Source organism: Nipponia nippon, unplaced genomic scaffold (assembly GCF_047370975.1).
Source record: "Nipponia nippon isolate SJK-2023a ecotype South Korea unplaced genomic scaffold, ASM4737097v1 scaffold_11, whole genome shotgun sequence".
Lineage (NCBI taxonomy): Eukaryota > Metazoa > Chordata > Aves > Pelecaniformes > Threskiornithidae > Nipponia > Nipponia nippon.
Genome location: NW_028262302.1, coordinates 18,935,900 through 18,959,857, shown reverse-complemented (window position 1 = coordinate 18,959,857; position 23,958 = coordinate 18,935,900). Strand labels below are relative to the sequence as shown.

At 40.8% G+C, this 23,958-nt stretch overlaps 1 protein-coding gene across 1 annotated transcript; it reads right to left on the bottom strand.

The window, feature by feature from the left end:
- Positions 1-10,772: 10,772 nt before the first annotated feature.
- Positions 10,773-23,154, bottom strand: DLK1 (delta like non-canonical Notch ligand 1). The gene is made up of 5 exons (XM_087746999.1): positions 22,863-23,154; positions 21,915-21,978; positions 21,320-21,450; positions 16,159-16,300; positions 10,773-11,798 (listed from the first exon to the last, which is right to left on the bottom strand). The coding sequence occupies exons 1-5, from the start codon at positions 22,930-22,932 to the stop codon at positions 11,057-11,059; spliced, it is 1,149 nt and encodes a 382-aa protein (XP_087603125.1). The 5' UTR covers positions 22,933-23,154; the 3' UTR covers positions 10,773-11,056.
- Between the last annotated feature and the right edge of the window lie 804 nt (positions 23,155-23,958).

Sequence of the window (23,958 nt, the reverse complement as noted above, 5' to 3'; positions counted from 1 at the left end):
TTAACACTCAGCCTGGCACTGCATGGTGGATTTTATTTTTTTTTTTTTGATGTACTCTGAGTCTACAGAGCTTCAGTGCTACGTAGGATTTAACACATACAGCAAGGCACTAGAACAAAGGGCCATGCCCAGAAAAGTAATGAACATATGCTGTCATAACATGACAGTTAAAGTAACCTCCCTGCCCCTATGAAACCTTCTGTTTCTTCAGCCTCCTCAGCACATATGCTTTACCAGCTCAAACTCACTCCTGCACTGGTAAATACGTATCATCAACTACCCTTTGACTACTTTATGCTAACAGAGTCTGTATCCCTGCTGGAAAACATAACGCCATTTCGTTCGTTTTAGTAAGTTTAAAGAGGGTTTACTCAGCTGCAAGCAATGCTGCGGGTTGTTGCGCAGTGTATTTTACCATCTGACCACAGACACAAAACTGGTACACAAAAGGGAAAAACAGGAATTACAATTCTGAAATTTCTTTTCAAATCTTCACTCTGGCACAAATGTCCTTCAACAGTTCAAGAAGCACTGAGTAAAGAAGCAGCTTTAAGGTAGTAGACAGAGAGGGATCAAGATTGATTTTTTTCCACAGAGGACAGTTAGTAGTTCCTTTACAACTGCCGTATCATTCATGGAACAAACCAAGCCCGTGGAAAAGATGTGTCCCAAGGCTGAGGACTTAGAAGTCTAGGGTCCTGATAGCAGAAAATAGAGCCAGAACTCAGGACCCTGGCAAAGCATCAGTTCTTTAATTTTGAGGAAAATTAAAATACTTACCTGTCACAGGAGTGCCAAAAGAATGAGGTGATATTTGTTAATCAAAGCACTTATTCTAAAAGGATTTCAGTGTTACTGATTAAAAAGGAACTCGGATCAGAATTCAGAATGAGAGTCAAAACCAGTACACGCTAATGTGTGGTTTATGCAAGTCGATCTCATGCTTAGACTGGACATGTTTCTATCTGATACAAATGAAAACAATATTTACATCTGGGTTTTCATAGGAAAAAAGAGTTCAAGACCTAAACCCGTCCTACCATCCAGCCCTTGCAGTGATTTTGGTGATAAGTCCTAAAATACTTGCACCCAAGAAAAACCTTCAGCCCTTCTCCACCACTGTCAAGTCTCAATGGCTTAGTTGTCCTGGAGAGGATCTGAAATGATAAAATACAGCAAGACTAACCTTTCAGTAATGCTGTTTTAAAGAAAAGTTGGTGGTACTTTTTTTTTTAATTTTTTTTCTAAATCAGTTCAGTTGTTACACTTTTCACCATGAAAAAAAGAGTGTAATTCACAGCTCCTTTTTTGTTCCCTCATGGCAAAATGTTATCTGACAAGTAGAAATTGATTCTGCAGAGTGCACTTGTTGAAAAAAAATGACCATTTGGATAGAATGAAAGAATTGCTGGAGCCTTGCTCCAGCCGAACCTTTCGAGCCGCACCAGCAGTTCTGTGCCAAGGCAAAACAAGTTTGCTATATGCATGATGCACGCCGCTTTGTTGCAGTACTAAACTTACATATCCCAGCAATCATATGATATTCTCACTGAACTTTAAGAAGAATGCAGTCGTGTCAAATGAGAATGCAACCCTAAGGCCCTCTGTGGCTCCAGTTTCAGTTCTAATTTCAGACTAGGACCTTTATCCTGAAATCTTTATTCAGACACACACACACAAAAATTGAATCAAACTGCAAGTGTATTTTCTTCCCACTTGCCCTTTTCACGAGCAAGGATTTCAGACAGACTTTGAATAAACATTATAAAGCTTTTCAGTCTAACAGTCTTAAAATGCCCATCTCTGCCTCTGGAAGGAATTTGGAGTAAGGATCTCAGGTCCATCTCACTCCAGGCACAGAGACCTACACAGTCCTGCAGGATAACAGATCACCATGGCCAGCTGCATCTTGTAATCATGTGCAACTGTCAGCTCACAGCAAACGCAAGGCATCAGGAGTTCACTGAAACTGAAAGACAAAACAACTCAAATAATTACTTTTCTATTTGCTCCAGGATGGGCAGCTTCACGCAGCCTGTAACCAGGGCCAGTTAAGGCACAATAACTTGTTATCAGTGACAGAAGGCATTTCAGCCAGAAGCTCGAAGACTTTGGGAGGGTTGATCTCTGACCTGCAGAAGATGATGTACTTCTACTTTTAAAAGGCTTGACATTTATCTGGATCGGTTGTTTCCAATAAACCTGGCATTTACTCTCCTCACACTTGTTGTTTTAACAATAGTTAAAGCATTAATAACTAGAAATTCATGGCACCCCAATAAAACTCATATTAAAAGCACACAAACGTTGTATGGCAGCCCTCAGAATATTACTGTTATGCTTCAAGACAGCTGTCAGATTATTATTTTTAAATAACAAGCAGAAGAGACAATCTCTTCTCATCCTTGGAAACCAAGCTGTTTTTTTGCTGAGACTTAAAACAACATTAGCCTGAGCCAGACACTGAGCATGGGAAACCTGAATGTGGATGATTTACATCAGGCATTGCTATTGCAGCCCCAACACAGGCTCCTAGAAAGAGGATTGTCAGACAAGTTTCACTACAGGCGGACTTACTTACACTATAATTGCAACCCAGGCAATGCAAATAATAGCGAACAAGGCTTGATGGATGTTTGGACAGAAATACCGTGGTGTGGTGTGGGTGGGGGGTGGTGTGGGTGTTTTGTTTTTTGGGGGGTGGTGGTGCACTTATTATACTGAATGTATGTTCTTAATGGCTTCAGACCTCAAAACCCAGAGTTCACACTTATCCCATGGATGAAATTATCCTTCCCCAAAGATGAAGACAGATATGCATGCAGAGCTTTCACAAATACCTGTGTAAGGAGCAGCTACCAGCACTCTGTTTGCAGTTTCTATATACCACATGGCAAGTGCACCATCTAGTCACAGCATTGCTCACTGCCACAGCCATGGCCTGCTTAAGCACCTTGCAAACATTCAAGCACACACTGTCCGTGTTCTAAGTACTTCTTTATATCTAGACAAAATTTGGAGATTTGGAGGCAGCAGGAGACAGGTATTATACACAATCACTTGGATTCACTGGAGCTTTATGGTAAATGTGCTTCTGCAGGAGAAATATGAATATTGGTTGGGCAGAGCTTTGTGGGCAGCCTTAGCTGGAACTTTTTCAATGGAAACTCACTCGTTTGCAAACTCAGCACTGCCCACAAGAGACAGAACATATGTTCGTGTTTATTACGTGAATCCATCTGAAGACCTATTTAGGCTGATAGTTTAATGCTCCAACATTTGTACCACAGGCTTTAATAACATTTTGTCTCCTCTACATCAAGTTCTTCCAAAGACTGGAGGGAAGAGTGAACAGCAAGCTACAACTGTTTTTCTGAAAGAATTACATCATGGTCCTACTCAGTGGAACAACACTGTTTTTGCCTAGCTCTAGGCATCATTGGGCTACAGAAAGCCCACCAACACCCCAAGCATGTAGGCTGGTCTTTGCTCAATAAACATGAGCTACCATCTATCCCATTTCAGCCTCCTCGCTTCCTACCTCTGTTTAAATTGTGAGATGAGCTGTAGACACTCATCCATAACAGGATGGCCAGTTCTCTTGTCATCTTGTAGTGGTCACACATACCCTGCTGCCTGTAAGCAATTGGGTAGAGTATCACAAATCTAACCAGCACATCTCTGGAGGAGCAGAAGAAAAGAAAAAAGCCAAAGTTCCCTGCTTCTTCTAGCTATGCCACCTACTTAGATTTCCTCCCCTGCCTCAAGCTAGTCGCGCCTGCTAGACTGACAAGGCCTTTGAGGTTCATTGTTTCCAGGTTAACTGGGTGGCCTTCATTCCTCTTCTGTCTTGGGGCTCTGTGGAGACCATCCCACCACACGGTTTTACTTCACATCCTCAAAGCAAATGCTTAGACTCACCATTCCATTGTCTCTTTAAGCTAGGCTATTTCTCCTTTTTCTTCTCTTTTTTTTGTGTGCCTCCGCAAAGTAGGACACACGAAGCTCTTTCCTGAAGTTGTTACTGGATTATGGCTGTGCTGATTTGGGCATGATCTTCCATTCCTAAGTGCTCTGCCACCACTCTATTTGTTTGCTTTTATTCACGCTTAATATACATTGGCATATAGTTAGTTTCAAAGATGGATTAATTTGAGACACTAATAGGTATAGTGTAAAACAAGCCCCTTTACTCCTGATGTCACGCTTTTGCAAATGGTGTCAGTGGACATGATGACCCTGGATCTCCCTACTTAGAAACCGGAGGGAGCTACTGGAAAGCCATTTGCATGTCACACTTCATTTTGTAACTTGGCCAACAGAGCTAACAATCTCTAACCTGTCTTTGTTGGCTTCTCTGGAGAAGAAAGCCTTGAAGTGAACGCAGAGCCTGAATTTTTTGCACCCTTTTTCACTTTTAAGTGCTTTTTGTTTGGTGAAGATCATGACCGTAGGATAGAAAAATGAAAATCTCCAGCCAAGATCAATGTAGAATCTGGGTAGTAATGAGCAAAATATCAAAAGGACTGATATTCAAAAGGAAGACAACACTCCTAGATAACGGTGGCATTCTCATTGAAAGTATTGGACAATTCCAGCTTCCTGGAGGGAAGAATAGCACTGGGCCTGCAGGCAGCTGTGGAGAGCAAACCTGGTAAAGCAGCAGCTTCTCCCTCTTAGCTCCCTCAAACTCACACGTGCTCTATAAAGCACAAACTGAGATCTTCCCTGATGAGCTCATCTGTTAGCCGTATAACAGCCCTGCAGTTGTCTAAAGAAAAACTCCCTCAGACAGGGCTCCACAACAGACTTGGTCCCTTTATGGGTCTCTCCCACCACTAAGCCCACACGCGATTCCTTACGCTTTCATCTCTGGCTTCCAGGCAATCTTTGTTCTCCCTCAGCAAGGAGCCATCACTAACTCTTTCTCAGGCTCAAAACTACAAGAACTGCTCCAACAGTCCCTGAAAACAGGCTGCCTCTCATATCTCTCAGCAATCCAGGCTCGCAGCCATCGGATCGGTCAGATCTCCTTAGTCTTCCAAGTCACATCATTATTTAGGAAGAAAACCAGGCACAGGTGAGAGCTGAGGCTTAAAGCCCTTAAAACCTTACACTTGCCCCATGATAAGATGCAGGACTCTTGAAATACTTCCAATAATTTAAACACTGGAAGGTAAAATGGAGTAACTCCAATAAACTCTACATTTACTTGGCCTGTCAAAATATTAAGCATTCCTTGCTGGAAATGTTGTAGATGCACAACTCCCAGCAAGTTGTGAGATGCCTGCCACTACTCTGGAAAACTGAATGAAGTTCTGGTCTTGAATTTGGTATAAAAAAGATTTTTAAAAATTAAAACATGTATTTTCCCCCTTCCAATTTGAACCTTTGAAAGTCAGTAAGACAGTGGCAGGCAAATAAAAATTTTACCACATGGTGTGGGGAGCATGAGAATTACTGACAAAGTTGCTGTGCATGCCCTTTTGGGTTGAAAAAAGTACACAAGTAGGATGTGAGAGGCTAGGAGTATACAGTGTACCAAAAAATTTTCATTTACCTGAATTTGTATAAAATATGTTCCTGGTTTTCCTTTCATTGTTCTTCATTTCCTCTCAGTGACTGTTCATTTAAGCTATCTTCATTAATGTAGTTTTGTTTATCAAGTGCATACTGTCTGTGTTCGGTTTATCAAAAGCCATGTTCAAAGAACGGATAAATTTTGCATATCACAGATAGTGCACCAAAATCCAGCATTACTTATGAATATGTAGATGTGCATATGTTCATGTTGCAGAAGATCCAACCTGGGTATTCTTATTGCAGTAACCTTTCCAGAAGTACCATTAACCCCATGGGTCTGTAGATGACAGGTCTCTACTCTCCAGTTTAATTCCAAAGGAGACTAGTAATTCTGTTGGGGTAACACTGCTGGCTTTCTCTACCAACGTAGATGTGGTTTTGGTTTTGCTGTAGCTCACCAGGTCATGAGCAGTAGTTACCTACAGGCGAAGAACCATGGGCATGTTCTCGTTCTCCCTTTTTGCCCTTTTCCCATAAACAGTCACTTGGGATGGGTTACAAACTTCCCGATGCAAAATGTGAAGGGGACAAAGTTTGAAGCGATTCAAACGGTTCTGTGTTCAAATGCTGCCATCAAGTGGATATACGTAGTAGAAGGCTGCAATTAATAGCCAGGCTATAATTTCGAAAGAGGAAAGTGGATGGAGAGAGGAAGAATAAAAGTATTTTTGTTCCAAGTTTCATGTGGCAAAACGTTATAAAAGCATTTTTTGTCTAATTGAAACTTCTTGTTAAGCCTGGCTTAGTCCCTGTTCTTTGTATTACACCACCTTCATGTTTTATCATCTTTAAAGTTACTCAAACATGCCTTTGAGAGACCATGAATTTAAGGATGTTGCTCTGTGCCTGCAAAATTTGTCTGGATTGCTAAGGATAAGGATTAGATGTTGCATTGTGTTGCCATGAACTTGTCTGAGACCCTGACTCAGATATGAGCTTCAGAAAAGGTCCTCCAATCTCAAGGATCGATAGGGGAGTGAGACAGAAGAAAAAGTCTCTTTTTGAACTTTAAAACTAATGACCAAAATTAATTAATTCAATGGTTTTCTTCAAATCCCAGAGCAACAGTTCAGTTTGTATTTGAGACTGAAATACTCACCTTTATATAAAGTCTTGTTCCCCCTCCTGTAAAGTTTTAAAAGAATCATATCCTCATTTCCTTCAAGAAAATTAGGAAGAAAGTTCAAAATATTACTTGATGTTATAGGAGCAAAATCTAATTCACAGTACATTTTCTGGGTTGATCTCATTTAATGGCCACAGAGGTGCAGCAAAGTTGTCCTGTCTTTATGGGCCTCAAGTACTGGCTCCAATATGGGTTGAGTAACCACAAAAGTCTTCTCTCAAGACTCTTCTTTCACCTAAGCCAGGCAGAACTGGATATTTTCCTAGGCTGCGTGATATCCAGGAATGCAAAATTTGTCCATGGCTCATTCACAAGAAATGCATAGTAAATGAGATGTGTTTTGGAAAATCAACAGTGCATGCATAGTACGTGTGCAATAATTTAGTGTGCTCTGGATGCATATCCATGTAGTTCTGCCAGGAAAGTCCTGGATTAAAAAAATAGAAGTCCTATATCTGTAGAATATTGTTTTGCCCTTAAGGCTGTGATGGTAAATAAATTTTGCCAAGGCACAGGCAAATTTGAGAACTTGGAGAGGGAAGAACATAGTTATGAAAAGTATTGTACTCAGGCAGTGCAATCTGGACCATTGTCTTCAGTGATGGTTTGTACATATTCCTGCAGCCAGGTCCTTAACACTGCTTCACCCTCAAAAGCTGAAGGTCTGTTTTAAGTAGGAATATCATGGTCCATCTGGACCTAAATATTTCTTTTAAAACAGAACTCAGGTTATCAACCCAGAAGAGCAGATCAGCTGGGCTGTTGTGGATATATCATCAGCAGATGGTTTAGTACTTCCAAATAGAATCCTTATTAATCAAAAGCAATGCATACATTATTGGTTTATGGACAGATATCAAGAATGGCAGTAAAAAGAAAAGCCATGCACATATTCTCTATTCAGACATCCTTGTCCAGAGTTTGGTGATTACTACTTCATATGTTCTACTTTTACACCAGCCAGACCTTCCCCCCGCCACGGCCATGAAAAAAGAGCAAAACAAAAAAAAAAAAAACGCACCGTCTCTAAAAACCTGATCTTTTCGGAACATCCATGGGTCTTTTTTTGTTAATGTAGCCTGAACAAAGGCTAAGATGGCTCAAAGGGTGATGGTTAAAATAAAAAAAATGTTTTAATATATTCTCCTACAGCTTGGGGACAAGATGGAGCTACTGTCCTTAACAAACTGTCCCACTGCCCCAACCCATCCCTCAGGCTAGTTGTCCTTCCCTCAGCCTAGTTGTCCTTCCCTCAGCCTAGTTGTCCTTATTTGTTTATTTTTTTTACAGGCAATAAGGCAGAGGTGGGGTTTGAGGCTCAGACACATCATTGCTTGATTGAGGGAGAGCATTCAGAAATCAAAAACGTGAGAAACAGCACTATAGGTGGGTACCTCTGGCAATGGGTATTGTAGATATGTTGTTTTCTGTCTGTTAATAAAAAATACGTAAAATAAACATAAAACTGAAGTGGTATCAATGCTCTTTGTATCCTCTTTGCCTTTATGTCAGTGTTTCTGCATAATGCTTGTTTTAAACTTTTTCCTTTGGAGACCTTTTGCAGTCTATTGGTTCAAACACTGTAGCTTGCTTAAACTTAAATCTTCATCATCTCAGTTCTCCATCACTTATGTAGTAATCAGGCTCCAAAGCTATTCACTACACTAACAGCACAGATATGAGAAACTCCCATTCATATGTTTAATTCTTTTCTGGAACAGAGAAGCTAAAGACAGCTATTATTTTTTCCAGCCTTTCATGTTTAAGATAAGACTTTTTCCCTTTAGAGAGTATAGCAGGACAATAGCAGCCTCCTATACTTCTCCACTGACACCACCAATGATAGGAAGGATGCTGGGAGCTGAAATCTGTGGGTTTTTCCATGCTGAGCTACTGACCTTCTCTTCAAAGAGGCTCTCCTGTCTACATATGAAAAAACACACTGTGATGGAGGAGCTGCCAACTAGGTCACCGTGGCCAAAAATCATGTGACAGTTTATAAACATGAATTATAATTACCTGGATTTCGTATTTTAAACACAAGCTTTGTTACTCAAAGCCTTACTATGACTGGGAGCAGAGCAAGCTGTAAGGGCTGATGGAGCCTCTGCTCAACGGGAGAAGGAAGGTACACAGCTGAGTATGGAATTTAATCACCAATACCTAGCAGGTATCTACTATTGCAACTGTTTTTGAATCAAAGCTGCATGGTTTGAGTTACCCAATAGAGTTTTTCAGTGTTTCTGATTACCTCCAAATAGATCCTAATGTACTTTTGATCACAGAATAGATCACATTAAGATGTACAATACTGAACTACATGTTTAAAATACATTGTTTTAAAAGAAATGTATAAACTCTTCTGGCTCATGTTTCATGGCTTCAAATTCAAGACTGCTTACCTGGTTTTACCTTCATCTGGATTTCTAAGTTAGTAATTTTCACTCAGACTGGTTGAAAAGTTGCTGGGTTTGATGAATATTTGTCTCCTCCACAAGAGTTTTGAGAGGGAGCATCTGCTTACTTTAAAATTTTCATCCTGTTATCTAGAAGTCAACACTTTCCACAGTAGTATCTCAACACCATTTTTCCTGCTCTAACCTTTGCACTACATTGTAATGCTACGATATGTGCAAATATTATCAATCAGCAATGCAGCAAACTTGCTGTATACTCACAGCAATTAAGAGAGATGTCAACAGAAAAAAATCTTAGGGCAATGACCTGTATGTGCTTTAAGGCTTCAATGACCTGTATGTGCTTTAAGGCTTTTTTTTTTTTTTTTTATTTAAGCAGCTGTTAACGGATTTGGGAATAGCATAGTTATCAGACAGCTTAGAAGAAGCTGCTAAATGTGGCTGGAAATTGTTTGTTACTTAACACCTTTAAGCACTGCATTTTGAAAGGGACCAGCCAGAGTCAGGCTGCCCAGTAAGGAAGCAAAGCTGGGAGGCCCAGGAGGATCATGCCCCAGGGTGGGACATGCCCTCACCAACAGCACAGTCTCACAGAAGCTGAACACATCGCCAGAGCTGGTGCTGGCAATGGGGTCCATCGACGGTCCCAGACACAGCAAGTGATGAACCAGGTTCAGGGTCCATCCACGGGCTCCAGTCAGGAGAAAAAGGAGAAAGGGCCAGAGACAGGGCTGGAGCACAGGTCCAAAGGGCCCATTCAGCAGATGGGCTACCTACAGTACAGATCTGAGGTCCATCCAGCAGGCAGAGGTGGAGACCAGCACTCCTACAGCATAGCTTAGATCAGGAACAGCAGCCCTGGGCTGACCTGAAATGGGCCTGTGGGCAGGGGGTGGGTGAGGGCCCCAGGTGAGGCTCCTCAGGGACTTTAAGACCTATTAGTGCCCTCAGGCCCCTAACGATTTTGTGGCTTTCATGAACCTGTTTGCCAGTGCTGCTTTTGATTCTTGAAAATCTTGTCCTCTCCTTGATATATGACAGAGAAAAAGCAGAAATGAAGGGTTAAAAGCAACTGTCCTCTTTCAGGTGACACACAATATCTTTTCATTTCTCCCCATGACACGGGCGTGAAGGATACTTTTCTTGGCAGAGTTCCTTGAGGAATATTTATAGAAAAGTTGGGATCAGATCCTTTACATCTCTACCAGGTCTCTATACAAAAAGCATGTCCAAAGACGTCGAACACCTTTTTAACATTTTGGTAGGTAAATAGAACAATTTATGGAGGCAGCATCACAAGCAACAGAGACCTTTAACCTGCAATTAATATCACTATTAGATGCTATAGAAGGAGTAATCTATTTTATAAGCATGTAAAAATAGCAAAACTGACTGGATAGGTGAGACATCAGCGTGAATGTGCTCCTGTTGATTGCAATCTCTGAAGTCCTTACAACAGATAACAGAAAAATTAGGCAGGGACACCTGTTGTGGACTTGGCTCTAGCATAACATTTAGAAATGAAAAAATAAACCAGTATAGCCCTTAATTGCTGTTTATTAAAAAAAAAAAAAAAAAGCATTACTGAGTAATTTACAGGTACCGTATTTGCCAAATAAACTATGCACAGGACAAGAAAGCTGCAATACAGTTCCAGTGGTAAATTACCTTTTATTTTACAAAAAATAGCTGCCTTGAAAAGAAATCAAATTAACATTCCCTGCTCTTTAATCCTTTTTTTTTGTTAACTTTCATTTTGGGGAATGAAAAAATCCTTAGCAATACAGATACATTATATTTTTTCATTATCACTCAGCACAAGCTACAGCAAATGTACCCACAAAAACTGAGGCCAATCACAGGCAATAAGTTCAATCTACTTTACATATTGCTATGGAAAGTTGTAAGTTGCTGCTCGGCTTTCAAGGGCCTAGATGGCAGTGTAGTTCTTAGTGTAATTAGTCAATTTGATCTTCTCTGGGAAGATTATATTAACTGAGAGGTCTTCCCCATTGTTAGATTTCAGAAAAAAGTTCTTTTTCTTGCGTAGGAGATGACTATATTTGGCATTAGCAAGCCACATTTCACATTTTGAAAAAAACACAATCCCGGTTGTACCCAAGACAACAAGACATGTAAGCAAGCCCAGTACAACAAAACATATCACCTGGCTTCTACTGAGCAAGGGATCTGCATTTTGGATTGTTTCTTTCATTGTTATTTTCAGGATTTCTTGTTGATGGTGCACTGATCGGTGATGAGCTTTTGGGGGTGGCTTGTAATTCTGCATATGCTTTGTCTCCATATTCACTCCAGAGAGGCTTGTGTTTTTGCTGGGACGTCTGCAGGTCGCACCGACAAATTCTGGTTTACAGATGCATTCGAATCCTCCCTGGGGATGTTCGCTGCACGTCCCTCCATTCTCACATGGGCCACTTGCACAGAATATGACATGGCTGCTGCAGAGTTTTCCTGTATAGCCATGGGGACAAAAACAGCTGAAACCCACACCAATATCTGTACATGTTCCTCCATTTTCACACGGGTTGGATTCACAGTCATCTCTATCTATTTCACAGAAGTTGCCAGCGAAACCAGAAGGGCACAGGCAGGAAGCATGTGGTGCAAAACCGTTGTCATCAATGCATGTTCCTCCATTCTGGCAGGGAGAGCTAGAACAGATAACAAACACATAGACAGAATTGAATTGAAGTCCAATGAAAGAAGCTATTAGGAAACACTTTATCTAATAAAAGGAGCTGGTTTTCTTTATAAGAGCCAATTCCAAATGCAAATCCACTGAAGTCAATGAAGTTGAATCAAGAATGAGTTTGTTCAACAGCTCTGTCAATACAGATTATAGTATCTTCTACCGACCCTTTGGGCAGGATTAATACACCAGTATATAAATTCAACCTGAAGAGCTGTGAAGGGATTTTAAATTATTTCAAACATTTATTCAAATTAAGCTTCCCAGTGTTTTCATATGCTTAGAGCTATTTAGCTGAGCAACTATTCAGACAAGACTGAACAAAGACATTAGCAGCATGGCTTTCTTTTCCACCTGATTATTCATAAGATAATCTATGTATTTTATTGGCAAAGCAAAACACTCTGCCATAGCAGGTAGATGTAAAGCTGTTTGTTTTTATTCTGCTTCTCCAGTGCTCCAGCACATGCAAAAAATTTAGAGGCAAACAGATACTTTCCTGCAAACTGCTGTTCAGCCAAAAATTTTGATAAATACAATTATAACAAAAAATATAAATGGGATAGTTTCAGCCTTGGCAAAGGCAGCTGTAAGGTGAGGACAGGACCATAGGAAACCAAGTATTTCTGCAAACTCTTTAAGAACTTAATAATTAATAGCCCGATACTATGTTTTAAGTGATGTAAATTCACTGAGACACCTTTTTTTACCTTTGCAATGTTACTGTGCCTTACTGAGTGTAAAGCCAAAAGATAGGGCCACTCATCGACAGAAAGGCACAAATGTGCCAATTCAGTGGAACTATGCAATGCGGACTCGGTCCTTCAACTGGCTGTGTTGTCAGAAAAGGGGCTCTGGGTAACAGGTTTACAAATAAATCTCAAAACCCACTTTCATGGCAGTTCATGACATATGAACAAAGCTTTTAAAACTTACCTTCTAAAAATGAATAACACTTGGTAAAGCTTACAAGCCTCTCTGACAACAACAGTTGTTCCCTAATACTTATAAATCTCTGAAGACATACAGCATAGTAGCAAGACAGAGTTGAAAAATCCAAGCTGTTATTTAAGTATTACACTTCCAGGGGAAAGTCCCAGGGGTAATGAACATCACAGCTTCGTGAATGCTGACATTTCACATACGCAGTGGTCAGTAGCAATTGGCCATTATGGATCTCCATGGCAGGACGCAGTGATTTAAGAGATCTGTTGATGTCTGAGTGAGATGGCTGTGAAAGAGATATAAGCTCCTGACTACAAATGGTCCCTGACCACTGGTCACGATAAGGTTGAGCTTCTCAAATGCCCAGACTTTGCTCTGGGAGCAGCTATGATAGAGACTACCCCAAGCACCTCTGGCTTTACTGGTGGCCACCCATCAGGAGAGCCTGAATATTGTGGTAGAGGAATCATCTGCCCATTTTTTTGCTGCGTCCACATAAACTGCTGTGTCCTCTTGTATTGTCCTTCACTGTAGATGTTGGCTGGAAAAAAAGGCTACTGAAAGAACAAACTGGAAGTCCAGAAGCAGTATTAAAGTGAAAGGTGTAGTTATTCCTGCACTTTGACATAGCAGTTATCAGTTGTTGGTGACAACTTGAGGTGATCATGCAAACAGGGAATTTTGCCACAATCACTAGCCGCTGTGTCTGCTTTAAGCAAAATACAGAAGCTGTAGCTGTACAGTCCTTGAGTAAATGAGTGGTTATGGCCTGTCTTGGAGAGTCTATCACCCTCTCTTGGCTTTGTAATTCCCATGGAAAATCTGACAAGCTGCTTTTGATATGGCAATGTGTAGAAGTTTGAACCCTCATGGGCGGGTCAAATTACAGTACTTTGTACGGAAATGGGAAGAAATTGTTGAAGAATATAAGTGTAAAATTTTTTCTGATCTTTCAGAAGTGTAAACAATTTAAACAAAAACCAGCTAGTGGGAAATACGCAGCATTTTGAAAATGTATTCTTTATTTATCACTAACACTGAGTTGCATTTGCCTAATTTTAATATGTTTCAATAAATAAGGTATTGGTATTAATATTAATCTCCTTGAATAGATTCAGTTACTTTGCATTCTTGGCATTTAACATGTGTTCAGCAAGGTGTGCTACATAAAGGGCTAGTTGTGGAAACATGGACGTACTACTTTTTGTTTTCTAAATACTCTGCTTTCTTTTTAGAAAGTATCACTCACTGCTCTGCTTCAGAGCAAAACTTCAAAACATCAAAACATCACACAGATGTCACTAGTGCAGATACATCTGCCTGATTTTGTAAACAGACTAGCACAATCACTTTGATTTGTGAATTGTCTTGGTTCCATCTGTGAATATTAACTAAGGAGCCAGTGGCAATGCTTAGTAATATCAACATTGTTAACATTACCAATGAGGTAGAGAGGAACTGAGAGGAAGTGAGATGTGAATAAGATGACGTCATATGATGAGGTTTCTTTCCAGGACGTGAGGTGCACTCTCTGGTGGACTGTGAAGTATTAGCAGATACAGAGTGCTTATGCTGAGAACAGTTGTCTTTTTGAACTAAAAGCAGATTTGCAGAGCCTGCTGCTCATTTTCCTGAAAAAGACACAGCTTCCTAGAGAAAACGAATTGCTCTTTCAAGTATGTTGTTTCCTTAAGCAAAATTGTTCATGATTTCCAGACTAACTCATGAGTATTCAGTTCAAACAGAGTACTATCACAAAAATGTAGTTTCAGCAATTTAAAAACTTGAGGATTTTAATGAAGTACATGGAACTAATCTGTGTTATTTCATTGATACTGTACCTCACCTGTTCTTTGGATAGTTAATATATGTCCGCGTTGAATTACTAAAATATTTGCTCTACAGATTAAAATTGGAGAAAGTAAGCTATTCACATCCCCTATGTTAGGCAAGTAGCTTGGATGTCATTCAAGGCACTTGTGATGAACTTAAATTTTCCCATTGTCAATGAAGAGAAATAGGCAAATCAGAGCAGTTATCTTAGATGCTGAAAGTAAACCCAGACAGAACTGTGTGACTATCCTCCAATTAAAAGAAATGGCAAAAATATTCCACTGACATAAAGTTGAAGAATGTCAATTCTTGCCAGTGAGAGGTGTTAATGTTCCTTAAACAAGAGTGTACAAGTCTTCAGGAAGATTTAGTCATAAGGTAGATCTGAATATTCATAATTATCTATTGCTGAGCAAAAAGAGAACAGAGGGTACTAATATGGAGCTAGAGAGAAAGGCAGCAATCTCCAAAAAGAAAACTGTGATTTTAAGGTGATAGTTTTACCAAGCTTGTATCCACCAGAAAGGCATCCTGTATGCTTATGGGATCAGATCCTGGATGAGCTGGAAGACAGCAGATGATAGTTCTAGATTTCAAAAAAAACACCAATCTACTTTTTTTTTAACTTTGAAAGGTCATCCTTTTTCAACTAGTTCTGTCAGTGATACTGCTGGAAGTTTTTCAGTCTGTGCTCATTGCCTCTTGCCCTTTCACTGGGCACCTCTAAGAAAAGTTTGGCCCCATCTTCTTTGTTTCTCCTCATCAGGTATTTATACATATGGATAAGTTCCCCCAGAGCCTGCTCTTCTCCAGGCTAAATAATCCAGCTCTCAGCCTCTCCTTATAGGAGAGATGTTTCCATCCCTTAATCATCTTCATGGTCCTTGACTGGACTCACTCCAGTATGTCCATGTCCTTTTCGTACTGGGGAGCCCAGAACTGGACCCAGTACTCCAGATGTGTCTCACCAGGACTGAGCAGAGGGGAAGGATCACCTCCATCAACCTGCTGGCAGTGCTGTTCGTAATGTACCACTTCTCGTAGAGGATGGAGAGCAATGGCCTCCCACACCCTGTGCAAGTGAGATTATCTCCTTCAGTAAACTATGGACATACCATTATGTCAGTTAAGAAAGATGACAGACTGGTGGACTAGCTGTTTTTGTGCACACAGGTTGTGTGTTGGCTACTGTTCTTATTACAGTATATGGTTTCTATATACAATTATCTCTCATTACAGGTGAGAACACAGGATGGGAGGTTACTTCAAGTTTGTTTACTAAAATCACGGGAAGGCATGAATTCACCACAACAAAATGTGAAATTATCACTTTTAGTACTCAAACTACGCACACAAACTCATGCTGGTAATCTGTAAATCTTTACAATATGAACAGATCAGATTTGTAAAGTTTGATAAAAATATCAGCAACTAGCAGAAGCATTATATTTTTTAGCACAGAGATACTTCTGCTTAGCAAAGAATTCTGAATAATAGTCAGTAGGAGTGTGGATTTTAAACTCATGTCAGAAATCAATATTTACCCATTAATAATGCAGGGTCCTTTTTTGAGATGGCAGTTTTTTCCTGTAAATCCCTGGGCACACAGACAAATATATCCTCCATCGCCAGTCTCTATGCATGTTGAGTTATTGGTGCAGGGCTTTGCAGAACAGGGGTGAATATCTGTTTAAAAAAAACAGGACTCAATTAACCTAATGAGAAAAAGTCAGTACACAGTAAACAGTATTTAAAATAAAATATAGCTTTAATGATCCTTCATCCTGCATTTTATAAATTCTGATTTATTCCTCCCTCTGTAAAAATGGAGTTCAGATTGTTCAACTACTGCAAGTAGTTTCAGCTTGTTTCTCTCTTCCTAGCTCCCACTTGTAAAATACATTTGAATTGTTCCAGTCTATAAATAAGTAGTATTATCAATAAAATATTGATAGTAGGGGGGAAAGAACTACGTAGTCTAGTCATACTTTCACAACCTTGGTGTCTCCATGAGCTGAATTCTGATAAAGCAATCAGGAACTGGGAATTCTCCCCGCTCCCAGCCCAAGAGCCTATCATTATGTGCTTATGAACAAACATTTCATAATAACAGAGATCAGCAAGTTACAAAAATCTCTTAAAATTTCATCTTTTGGCTGGGCTGCATCCAGCCCTTACGTAACTGTACCAGAAGAGAGAGCTGTATGACATCTGGACCCAAAGTCACACATCTCATTTTCTTTACAATTTCCCTGCTGAGCCACTTCCCACTCAAATCATTACTGAATTTTTAAAATAATTAAAAATAAATAAACAAACAAGTGCATATTTTAGCCAACTAATGGAGCAGCTGCAGAGAAGTGCTGACTGCAAGTTATCTGATGCCTCACACGCTCATGTGCACACATACACTTTCTAAGAAGATGAAAAGGGATTTAAGGGCATTTATATTTTACTTCCCACAACATAACATGAATGTTAGATGATATCATGAGGTACTGCAAAATTTTAACCACAGCAAAACATTTCAACAGACTTAGCTTTCAAATACAATCTTCCCTGGATAAGAGGCTCTATTTTCTAATGTATTAGCCTGTTCTTATTGCAAGACAACCACTGTGCATGCACTTTGAGCGTAGGCTCCAGTTTTCACAAGGACCAAAATAACCTCGAATGCTTTTTGGAGCAGTGTTGTTTGCCACCTACTTTCACAGGCTTTAAAGGCAGCTAATAAAGCATGAACTCTGATGCAGGAGCAAGGAAACTCTCTGAAATATATATGGATAAGTATGTGCATATATATATATATGAACACATATACACATACATTACCGTCAGTAATTTGTGTCAAGGGTTTAATTTTAAAACACAACTTAAAAGCTTGTAGGAACATATCCTTTTAAAACATAAATACAGAAATAGCCCCAAATAGCCCATTTTCTCTGTTTTGTCTAGTTTACCTCTCAAAAGGCCAACAACCAATTGATTTACTTGCTTCAAGTGATAACTGAGTCTGAGATGAGAATTTGAAAAAAGGACTGTACATTTACACATATATTATGGATGGCCACAATCCCATTGCCAATAAATTAATTAATTAATTAATATTTGCATAAAACTAAGTTGTCATGCTGCAGTACATGAAGCAATCACTGAGTGTTTTTATGAGGAAGGCACGCTTAGTAGTAGTCTATGTCACAGCAGAATTTCTAGACCCTGTCTCATGCATGCCTAGCACGGGCTTTAGAGGCTCCACCTGTACTCTCTTTGATGACAGCTTACCAACACATGCCCTTGGCAAAGCAGTCGAGTGACATGTAGCACAGTATACTCCAACCTCATACCACATGTTGGCTTTTTAGCCAAATTGAGGCTAAGATTCAAGTGGGAGGTCAGGAGCCCACTGATATGACTGTACAGGCACAGCCAGAGATGACAAGAAGACAGAGGTGACTGATCTGATTTAGCAAGGTGGATCATATACGCCGATTGGGCTGACATTTTTTCCTGGAAGTAAACTGACTAAACTGTTTTTCCCTTTGTTATGTTCAGTGTTTGATGTAGTACCTGCTCCTGTACTGTGTAGTGTACCTCAGACAGCCGCAGAGGGAAGCCCTGCGCTGTGCAGCCTGGTTCCAGCCGTTCATATATCTGATTTCAAGGCTGTGTTTCCACAGAATGAGAAGATGCCATGGCATTCAGTTAGGCAGGCTGGTGCACTCCATTTCAAAGAGGTTAACCAGCACTGTTAACACTAGTACCAACTCACAGAGTTCTTTCTTTAAGTGCCATGTCTGTCCACATGACTGCAATACTAGCCATAAATGATACCACTGATCCTGGCCTACATGTTTACAGTGGATTGATCCCGACCTATAATTTGCATGCCTATAAATTACTGGGAAGGCCATTCTTGACCTGAACTGAGAACCAGGCTGCCCATAGTAAAAACAATAGCTACACAGTCAGAGGCATTAGCAAACCACTTGATACTCTAAAACTACTCCAGAAAGGAACTTCAATGATCCAAGCCAGGGAGACCATACACTAACTTTTCTAGAAAATAGAAAAAGAGATAACACCATTCTTAATCATCTTTTTTCCTCCCATGCTTAGCAGGCAAATAAGCTGCTGAGACTATATCTGTATTTTACAAATATTTCAGGTATTTAGAGTAGTGGCCAAATGAACTTCAGACCCTTTCACAGTTTTCCATTCCCAGTTTTGCCATCCTTGTGAGTTGGCATTTGCTCACAGCTGCCAACACTAAAACAGTGTCTATGCCAGAAATTCCCTGGCAAATATTACACTTTCTATAGCAGCAAAAAGGAAGAATTTCAAGAGAATGCCAAAACTGCATTACTTATGACCCTTTGTCAATCTCCACAGAAACAATACAAATGTAGCTTTCTAAAGTGCCTTATTTGATTATACACCTGAAGCTAAAAATGGTGTCCAGTAGCTAAAAAATGGCACTTAATGTCATATCCATGTGAAAAATATAACAACTGTGGCCTGCTCTCATTGGACACAAAAATTCAGTACTAGAAGAGAGAGGCAGGGAGTCTGGTGCTTTATGGTAAGAAATTGATGGGTTTGCATTTCCATCTTTAAAAAACAATTATGTGTGTATGCCAGTGATCCCCAAAAGAGCAGGAGCCTTCAAAAGCCTTCCTTTTTCCTAACCTGATCAAGTTTCATTTAGTGGTACCTGTTAATGAGTTATAGCGGTCTGTAATGACTTTATACAGCCAGGAACCTGACACCAACTTTTTGGCCGAGGGTGATGAGATCAGTGGCTGAGCAATTACCCCATTTGAGGTTTCAGCGTAACAACTTGCACGAACCTTCCAGCAGCAAGAAAAGGAGGACCCTTCTCTTGATCCCTTGTGGCAAAACAATGCATTTAGAGTAGGTAAATCCACTGAGATGAAAGACTATCAACATAACATGTCCCTGCAGATGAAAAGATGGTTTTCTTTTAGGCTGAATATTCTTTGCAGCTCTTCATGGGGATCTAGATTCAAATTGGCAAAGAAGACTCTGAGATGACTCTTGAGTGTTGAGAGAAATAATAGTTTCTGAACTTAAGCAAGGGATACCTTTTTTGTATTATAGAACTATCTTAATGAATATGTATTAAAATAATATTTTTCCATAAAGATATGGGTACAATTTCCAAAGCATTGTTTTGCATCCTAAGTACCAGTTGCAAGAGGGAAACGTTGCAAGGCTCAGAATTGTGAAGATATATTAGTACTTAGAAATTCAGCTGGGTACTTAGGGCTTTTAAAACTATGCCCAGTCTGAAAAACTTAATATTAATTTACAGGAATCTTTAGATGTGAAGATGGTACCTTTAAAAATCTGGTCCTTTGGAGTCTTTGACAAGCAATAGTACTGAGCCTCCTAAGGTGGCAGTGGGGGGCTGTTCTGTCTAGTTTTAGAAATCTATGATTGTACATCACAGATAACAGAGGGACTCATTCCTCCTCGCTAATTGTAATGAGAATCTAGGTGGCTGTCTCAGGTACAAACACATCTGTGAGATGTGTCCAGAACAACATCTCTGAGAGCTTATAGTCACATCTGCACCATTGCTATTGCAGCTCCTGCAAACATATCAGGACTAGCTTTAAACTAAGAAGCCTGTCAATACTTAGGTGTGCAGCTGGTGAGTACAGGCTGCAAAACCTGATGAGAAGCTAAATGAGTACCTGAGTACCTTGCACTAAGGTCCATGTCACTGCAAGGATGTGAACTACCTGAAATCTTCTGAGTCTTTTAGTCATCTTGAAAATTTTATCGAGTTCAAACTGTGACATCATTAATTACTGTTTTGGGTATTCATTCGCAGAACATAGGCATAGTCTATAAATTATAAGCTGTATAACAAAAGCCTGAAAGACCTGCAAAGAGAATGAGGCCCTGGACACCTGTCCTCTTCCAGCTGCAGCTACGTAGGCTGAACAGGCGCATGCTGCTGGATGCTCATGTGGTTTCGGCAGCCTCAGATCTCTTCGCCTGAACATATGCCTGTGTCAGCCAAAATAAACCAGCTCAGCAAAGGCCAATTCTTCAGCTTGCTTATGCTAAGCTGGCTCATTCTGCCTGGCAAGGGGTGAGAGAGTGCACACAAGAGCTGTGCTTACCCCTCAGATCTGAGAGGGAAGTGGCAGCCTGTTCAGGCAGACCTTTCCTCACTTATACTAATGCTACTCTACTGAGTCATCACTGGATTAAGTAAAGGAAGAAATAAGCACAATGTTTTCCTTTTCAAGACGTATTAAGTATTATGCTCACATCTTTCTGAACAGAAAGTAGCATATATATAATGTGTCAGGTAAATATTTCAAATGATTTAATATATACAAGATGCCTTGTATTTTTATAGAAAAGGCTTATATGACAAGAAGGGAGCAGTTATTTGTTGGCCTTGTCCACAATGATCAATGTTTAAAACAGAACGATGAATTCACACTTTGCTTGCACATATGCCCAGATACAAAAGATACTGCATGCTTCTGCCTAAATGATTATAAAAGTTTCAGGCTTATACACTGCTGCCCAGAATCCCCTTATTATTATCTGGCGCTAACATTCAGTCTTTAAAAATGAGTTATCCAGAAGGACTTTTGTGTGTCTCCAGCACCAGATGGGGCTGTTTCACCTCACTTGCTCAAGGACAGGAAAGGATGCGCAAACCTATGTCACAGAGGCTGCCAACCCAGCCCTCCTCACAGATGCACTGCCAGGGCTTGGCACAGCTGCCGTGCAAACACCCGGGGAATGGAACACACTGATTACAAAGAGCACCCTGCCAACCAGGTTGACACCTGAAAGAGATAAAAGACAAGACAGAGGCATAGTTTATTTTTAATAAATATAATTACAAGGATGTTCCCCTTCTTGAGGCACGACAAATAAACTTTCGGATACAAAACTGGACTATGCAGCACATTTGAACAAAAAGATACCACCAATACAAAACAAAAAGATACCCATGCTTCTGGGATACTAGAAGCAGTTTATGTGAAGAAAACTGTTTCATTCCATGAGAAAAAAAGAAATAAATGCTAATCAATGCAAAGACTTTTCTTACTGGAGAAAGTAGACTAAAAAGGCACTTAGATGTCTATGCTCTATGATTCCAGTTACAGTATCCTAATAGAGTGCTGTTTCATTACAGTTCCATATTTTCAGAGGGCAAATCATTTCAGCTTGTCTGTTTTACTAGGACTACGAATTATTGAAGCCGTCCGTTCCTCTGCTAATAGCCCTGTCTGACAGTTCTTTTTACCTGCATTCACTGGGAAATTCACAAAATCCATTCTCTGGGTGGCAGCCAGTTTTACATTTCACGCCTGGAAGAAGAGATTTACAATATCAAACCAGAAAAATCAGCACTTAGAAAAAAATCATATCATGTTCTATACACATTACTGATGTTTTAAAAGAACCCAGACTGCATAAAGTTCTGATTTTTTTCTTCAAATACATGTTTTTTTGCAACATCAATTTTTAAATGAACTTAATCTGGAGCATGTTACAGAGTGTTCCTATAGGATAAGTGCAATGACATAAAGAATTAACCACAAAAGAATACAGAGTCACTTTAGCATATGCAAAGTGTATAATATCACTATACACTACTTTAAAAGGGAAATTTCAGAACAGATCCATGTATGACATTTCACAACATGCCACTCCAAATGCATTGTTTCAGAACTACTTGAAACACGTAAGTACCTTTAGTCAGAAAAGAAATTCCTTTTAAAACAACTTACAGTAAAAGTGTTGAATTCATTTCAACCCTATGTCGGATGAAAAAAAAATCACCATTTTCATTAAATCACGCATTAATAACGTAAGTTAAGTAGAAGCGGTCTCAGTCACATTTTTTTGTTTGTTTCAAATATTTGCATCAAGCAGTGCTCCTCTGAAATATCACCATGAGCCACTGACATCCTACGCAAATGGCAGGAGAAATGCACTCAGTCGGATGCAACGGAAAGGCTTCCTAAAGCCCACCAGCGCCTTCGGCCGGAGGGAGCGCTGGGGAAGGCTTTGCCCTCGGGGGAGTGCAGGAGGGCTCCGGCCGCCGCTTTCCGCCCAGCCCCGGCAAACTCCGAAAACTTTCCCAACTCCCCCGCCCTCACCGCGCCTCTCCCCGCGGCAAACGCCGGGGTGTCGGCCGCTCGCCACCCTCCCGCCGCGCTCCTCCGGCGCTCCCCGCGGCCGGCGTTACCTGGGGCTGCGGGGAGGACGAGGGGCAGCAGGCAGCAGCAGCCGATGAGCCCGGCGGCGCGCAGCCCCATGGCCGGGGCCACTCCGCGCCGCTCCGCACCGCTCCGGGAAGGCGGCGCCCCCCGTCCGCAGCGCCGCCGGGCTGCGGGAGGAGGGAGGAACAGGGGGGAGGGGAGGGCTGCCCGCCTCCTCCCGGCCCTCCTGCCCTCGACCCGCAGGCAGGGGACCTGCCCGCCGGGCGACGCAGTCCCTGCCCAACCCCGCCGCTCCGAGTCCGCTCTCCTGCGCGGGGGCGGAGAGAGGAGGCGGGCGCCTTGCGCACCCCGGCTGGTGCGGTCGCGGGCGAGGGGAGGAAATCTGGAAGGGCGCGGGAGAAGGGAGGACTGGGGGGGTATGTTAAGCACGCCTCTTATCTCGTTAAAACTTACTCCGGCTTTCCACAAAGAGCTAACTTGGGGCTTGTCTTCAGAAATCTGAAGACTTCTTTCCTTGGTCGTTCACCTCAGAGCTCCAACTTTTTCAGGGAAGACCCCAGCAAAAGCAAGGAAGGTAAAACATTTTATGTTTCTGAGGTTAAAGAGTTAAAAAAAACAAACAAACAAACAAAAAAAAAAAAACCAAAACCACCCCAAACGCTATCTTTAGTAGTCTTTTATACACTGAACAGATCAAGAAGAAACATTACTTCCACCACGAGTTAGTTTTAATACTGCGGTTTATTCTGTGACTGTTCCTTCCTCTTTTCTATCTTTTTATTCTTCCTTTGAGCTGTCCCTTATGGAAATAGACTGGCTATTTCGTATTCTTTGTATTCTTTCTTGCTCTTTGTTTTCTGCTTTTAAGGAAGTTATGTCTGAGTTTTAGGATTCCTGAGGGACCTGTTTTCTTCTGCTTGCTGTAGTGCTTTCTTCCACCAGACCTCATTTACCAATTTGTCTGCATTTATGTGAAGCAACTAGAGATCCCTATAATATGGTAAGAAAACTCTACAACCATCTGCTTTTTCTCTAGAATTACAATGGGCTAATTCAAGATTACCTGCCTGAAAATATACACACTGGAAAGCACACATTACCTTCAGATAGCCCATTTACTGG